The sequence below is a fragment of the Nicotiana tabacum genome, chromosome 6 (assembly GCF_000715075.1).
Source record: "Nicotiana tabacum cultivar K326 chromosome 6, ASM71507v2, whole genome shotgun sequence".
Classification (NCBI taxonomy): domain Eukaryota; kingdom Viridiplantae; phylum Streptophyta; class Magnoliopsida; order Solanales; family Solanaceae; genus Nicotiana; species Nicotiana tabacum.
Window position 1 is genome coordinate 26660540 of NC_134085.1, and position 6447 is coordinate 26666986.

The window sequence follows — 6447 nt, forward strand, 5'->3', positions numbered from 1 at the left end:
ACACACGATAAGAATTCAAGAATGTAAAGTTTTCCTATAGGTTCTGCAGCCTCTTAAGGATAAATACAAACGTCTTCATACCGATCCGCGAGACTCTACTAAACCTGCTCATGACTCGTGAGACCTATGTAACCTAGGCTCTGATACCAACTTATCACGACCCCAAACCGGACCCGGTCGTGATGGCGCTTCTCATGAAGACAAGGTCAGCTGACACAATTCCCAAATCAATCATTTACCATTTAAAAGTGGTTTTTATACCATTTATAAACCATTAATCTCATAAAGAACATTTAAAAGAAAAATGCGGAATAATTACACAAGCCCGACATCGGGGTGTCACAAGTCATGAGCATCTACCAAGGTCTGAATACAACAAAACAGTCAAGTGTACTAAGTACAAAAATGGAAATGAGATGAAGAAACAGTGCTGCGAACGTCATGCAGCCACCTTGCTAACTCTAATGACTTCGCGTTTGAGGAATCAATACCCACTACCGAGTTCTGAAATACCTGAATCTGCACACGAGGTGCAGGGAGTAATGTGAGTACTCCAACCTAGTAAGTAATAAGAGTAAATAAAGACTGAGCAGTAGGAAACAATGAATCCACATTCACGATAACTCAATAAGCACACAGGCTGCTAATTCAAAATACGAGTCGATCGTCTTATTTAAAATCCAGCCTTTTGGTAAAAATCATTTGAAAATGCTTTTCGACAGTTTCAGTAGGGGTTCAATACCATTTATAATAAAAGAGATGAAAACCATAATCGGCCCCTCGGGCAAAACATAGTTCGTAAACAACCCCTCGGGCAAAACAGGAATCATAAACACCTCATAACATGAAAATCTCAGTGGAAATAACAAAGCCAAATCAGTGATTAAATTCTGAACATCACATAAACTCCAGCTTAAATGAAAGTTGTTTTAAAACATTTTTTCAACACTTTCAACAAAGGCTCAATATAAAGATGAGTGAAAACAGTCAATAAATAACCATATTCGATAGAAACTCATTTTTAAAGAGGAGTGAAAATCAAAAAGCTCATAAACAGGCCCCTCAAGCAAAGCATCACTCATGTGCATGTATATATCTATCGCCCCTCGGGCAAGCCTCTCAGTCACTCGTGACTCGACTCTTACAAATCAGCGCTCACACTCAGCACTCACACTCAATAGGTACCATATAGTAACCGTTGCAGCGTGTAGCCTGATCCATATATCGCTGCGGCGTGCAGCCCGATCCATATATCTCGTCGACGGCGCTCACTGGGGGTGTGCAGACTCTGGAAGGGCTCCTACAGTCCAAGCGCTATATCGTTGCGGTGCGCAGCCTGATCCAATATATATATATCGCTGCGGCGTGCAGCCCGATCCATACATGTATCGCTGCGGCGTGCAACCTGATCCATATACATACATACATACATACATACATATATACATACATACATATATATATATATATACATACATATATATATATATATATATATATATCTGCGGCGTGCAGCCCGATCCATAACTATATAATCCTCACAACCAGGCCCTTGTCCTCTCTCAGTCATTAACCTTACAATTAGACTCTTGGTCTACCCCAGTCATCAACCTTACGATCACTCGAACCATTAGTAAATAGGGAACTCAACCCAAACAGTTTTCATATTTTTAAGAAATGAAGTGACAAACCAGATTTAAACAATAAACAGATAAAACATGACTAAGGATATGCTTTCAAAACAAATAGAGTGAGGAAAAATAGTGAAAGAGCCCCTAAGGGTCTCAGCAGGTCGGCACAAGGCCCCAAGCATGACATACAACCCAAACATATAATATCAATCTATAGAATATGGAACATCATAAGAGTTCAAATCAAATACGCGACTTAACAGTCGTACGAGACAGACCAAGTCATAATCCCCAATGGTGCACAACTCCACGATCATCATCTAGTGTGTGTGTCACCTTAAAGTAACACAACAATATGTAATCCGGGGTTTCAAACCCTCAGAACAGCATTTACAATCATTACTCACCTCGAACCGACTAAATCTCTAGCTCGCGACGCCCTTGCCCCTCAAATCGGCCTCCACGCGTGTCGAATCTATCCAAAATCAGAATGAATACGTCACAATATACCAAGGAAACAAAGCCCAAGCGAAAACAATCGAAAAATACCAAAAATCCCGAAATTAGCAAAACCCGAGCCCCGGGCCCGCTTCTCGAAACTCAGAAAATTTCACATCAACGGGTTCCTTATGTCTCCACGAGTTCATACATACCAAAAGTTCTCAAATCAGACCCCAAATGTTCCTTCAAATCCCAAACCTATAGTCCATATTCTCAAGCCCTAGTTTCTTCAATTTTATGCTTAGTTTCCATGAATTTCTAGGTGGATTTCACAATAGAATTGAGTTTTAGGTTCGAAAATCTTACCTCCAAACGTTTCTCCTTGAACCCCTCTTCGATTTCCTTCAAAAAGGTCTCAAAAAGGCCAACTATGGAGTAAATGAGCTTCAAAATCGTGGATGAAATGAATTAAAACATTCTGCCCAGGGTTTTTCGCATCTACGAGCAAAAGCCCACTTCTGCGGTCATTTCTCCGCATTTGCGGAAATCACTTAGGGCACTAGGTTCCGCATCTGCGGTCCACGAGCCGCATATGCGACTCCGCAGGTGCAGTCCATATGCCGCATCTGCAATCCCTGGCTATTTTTCCCAAACCTCTTCTTGCGGCTCCCCTTCCGCATGTGCGGAAATACCAGAAGCAACAATCTCCTGAAATCTCCTAAGTCCAAAATCTTTCCGTTAACCATCTGAATTCACCCCGAGGTCCCCGGGACCTCAACCAAAAGCACAAACATAACCCAATACCTTATTCAGACTTATTCTCATCATCAAAACACCTCAAACAACATCAAATTACCCGAAACACATCGGATTCAAGCCTAATTTTTGAGAATCTTCCGAAATACGTTTTCGATAAAAAAACCCAACCAAAACATGTCCGAATGACCTAAAATTTTGCACACACATCCCAAATGATATAACGAAGCTATTGCAACTCTCGGAATTCCATTCTGACTCCCGAATCAAAATCTCACCTACCAACAGGAAATCGCCAAAATCTCAACTTCGCCAATTCAAGCCTAATTCTACTCTGGACCTCCAAAACCAATTCCGATCACGCACCTAAGTCATAAATCACCCAATGGAGCTAACCAAATCATAAAAATTCCGATCCGAGCTCATATACAAATAAGTCAAATCTTGGTCAAACCTTCAAATTTTTAAGCTACAACTGAGAACTGTTCTTTCAATTTCATTCCGATTTCCGTAAAAAACCAAACCAACGATCTACATCAGTTATAATACATTACACAGGGCAAGTCATGCCCGAGAACTGGTGATCAAAGTGCAAAAGCTCAAAACGACCGATCGGGTCGTTACACATGTTACATATGAATTATATATAAATTATACATCCTCAATTTTTTAATTTAAGTGGTTGGATGAGCTCCTGATTAGGTTGATAAGATAAAGCCAAAAGAAAAATATGACAGAATTTCAACCAAAGACTAAAAATATAAATAAAGTTCTTATGTAGACAATTTCTATTAAACTCATCCGTTTATAACGAAATAACTTAATTTTGTGTAAGAAAAGAAAGAAAAACATAAAAGAAAATAAATATAGAAAAAATATATGAAAAATCTAAAAACCAGAAATAAGAGACGACAACGAATTTCTTCTTCTGTTTCATCTTTGTTGAGTGTAAAAAATTTGGAAGACGATCTCATCAATTTCAAATATTTTTTTCAACTCAAATACATAGATTATAAGATAAGGATATCTTAGAATATTTTTTTTATTTACATTGTGTGTCGTTTTTAAAAAAAAATCACTATTACTAACAAACTGATATGATATTCGAATTTGAATTTTATTGTAACTTAGTAGTTTGCATTGAGGTTAAGCCAAGTATGGTGTCGAGAAAAAATTGCTTGGCAATTTTAAGACAATATATGCAATGCTATATAATAACAATCAATTAATCTAACATTTAATGATTCAAAGAACAAAAAATCTGTATATGTATAGGGTATTCAAAATTTAAAATCTGTGGCTAGAGATATCGATAAACTCAAGATGGAGTCATACTGGAATAAAATTTACGGCCAAAGAATCATTTACATTTTTAGATAGCCGATTAAAGTGAATTTTAAATTATTGATAATATCTTCACTTGCATCATTATAAAAATAATCATTATTGAAATATATATAATGTTGTAGAAATTGAAATTTCAAAATAGAATTATTTTTTTAAACATAATAGCATACCAAATAAGAATTCAAGTCGTAGTAAAAGAGTCACGTCGTAACCAAAGAATCGTTCATATTGTGCCAACCTTTGTGCTTTGCCAGAGCTCATAAATACGAGTTATTATTTCGCTTTGTGACTATTTTTAGGTTCCAATGACACCAATAAGAATGGTGCAAAAATAAAATTATCACTACGTGATTTGAGAAAATGTTAGTCCTTTTTCATGTAGTGTTTCATAAACAATATCTAACAATTATCTATAGTTACCTAGAAGGTTTAAATTTTAAGGTTATTTACATATAACTCAAATAACTCACATATTTAACATGGTTAATATCAAATATCAAAATGGAGTCATACTAGAAAGAAAATCATTGGCTAAAGAATTTTTTAAATTTCAACCTCCCTTGCCAGTGCTTCATGTTCTCTACTTGCACCCTCAAATATTCGAGTATTCCTTTCTCTCCATAGCACATGTATGTATTCAGCATACATCATTTTAAGTAGCATTACTGAAGCTGTCTTCCCTTTCGAGTGATGAATGATGAGCTGGAAAAACTGTATCCAAGTGTTAGGAACAATGGAGTGGACATGATCCCATTGAGATAACCTGTTCCATAATCTGTTGGCATATGAGCATTCTGCAAACAAGTGTTCTCTTGTTTCCTTATCAGCCTGGCACAACACACATATCTCATCCATATGGAGACCCCATTTTTTCAGCCTGTCTTTTGTTAGCAATCTTCCATGGTTCTGTAGCCACATAGTAAATATGGCTTTTGGTCTAGCATTGTTCTGGAACATTAAGCATCTCCAATCCATCTTAGAGTGAATTGGTATCAATTGTAAATATATGTACTTAATAGTACTCTTTTGCTCATCAAGTGGCTTGTGAAGTTGATTGATTATCTGTTTAGTTTCAAAAATCTTCCTGATCATCCAGCTTGCACCATGAGGGATACTCATATCATCAATCCTTTACTGCTTAACATAATAAGGATGGATCCATTTGATCCACAACTTATCTTGCTTATGAGTTAGACCCCAGTAGGTCTTGGCAATTGCAGCATTATTCCACACCTGCAGATTGATAAGGTTAAGTCCCCCTACAGATTTAAGGAGACATACCTTTTCCCAAGAAAGCAATAATTTTTTGGTAAGCACATTTCCACCAGACCATAGGTAACTTCTGCAGTAAGCCTCAATTAATTTGACAACTTTAATTGGAAGTGTAAACAACTGAGCTCAATAAGATTGTATTCCGAACAACACTGTTTGGACCAACTGAGCTCTGCCGGCATAGGATAATTTTTTTGCTATCCAATGTGTTATTTTTGCTACCATTTTTGTAATGAGGGGCTGCCACTGAAGAATGGATAGCTTTTTAGTGTCCAGTGGAACCCTTAAGTACTTAAAGGGTAATTGCCCCTCAGTGTAACCAAGAGCTTGAATGATAGCTTCCTTTTGCCTAGGATCCATGACCCCACAATAGACTGCACTCTTTGACAAATTAACATGTAATCCTGATGCAGATGAGAATGTCCAGAAACAGTGGTGGAGCCTCTGCACTGATTCTAGGTGTCCTCTGGCAAATAGTAAAAGGTCATCCGCAAAGCATAAGTGAGTGATACCAAGCTTGCTGCATCGAGGGTGATATTTGAATTGTTTATCTTGGTTCAATCCTTTGAGTAGTCGACACAGATACTCCATAGCAATAGCAAATAAGAATGGTGAAATTGGGTCCCCTTGCCTCAATCCCTTAGCTGCATTAAAAGGCTCTGGTTATTCTCTATTTAATAAGATAGAGTAATTAACTGTTGTCACACAAGCCATTATCCATTTTATAAACTTCTCAGGGAAAGCCAGTCCCTCAAGAACCTGCTCTAAGTATACCCATTCTACAGAATCATAAGCCTTTTGTATATCCACCTTTATCATGCATCTAGGATAAATATGCTTCATGTTGTATGACTTGACCAGCTCATCAGCTAATATTATGTTGTCTGCTATTCTTCTCCCTAGAATGAAGCCTGCTTGTGAGTCAGTGATGATATGATTCATAACTTTTTGCATTCTTCCAGTTATGACTTTGGAAATCAACTTATACAATATTGTGCAA

The 6447-nt window shown here is 37.4% G+C and overlaps 2 protein-coding genes across 2 annotated transcripts; both read right to left on the reverse strand.

Annotated features, from left to right (window-relative positions):
- Positions 1-4718: 4718 nt before the first annotated feature.
- LOC107822175 (uncharacterized) lies at positions 4719-5294 on the reverse strand. The gene has a single exon (XM_016648684.2). The coding sequence runs from the start codon at positions 5292-5294 to the stop codon at positions 4719-4721; it is 576 nt and encodes a 191-aa protein (XP_016504170.2).
- A 12-nt stretch (positions 5295-5306) lies between these two features.
- LOC142181744 (uncharacterized) lies at positions 5307-6401 on the reverse strand. Its single transcript, XM_075255240.1, has 4 exons — positions 6178-6401; positions 5670-5913; positions 5457-5567; positions 5307-5408 (listed from the first exon to the last, which is right to left on the reverse strand). Exons 1-4 carry the CDS (start codon positions 6399-6401, stop codon positions 5307-5309), a joined length of 681 nt encoding a protein of 226 aa, XP_075111341.1.
- Positions 6402-6447: the final 46 nt, after the last annotated feature.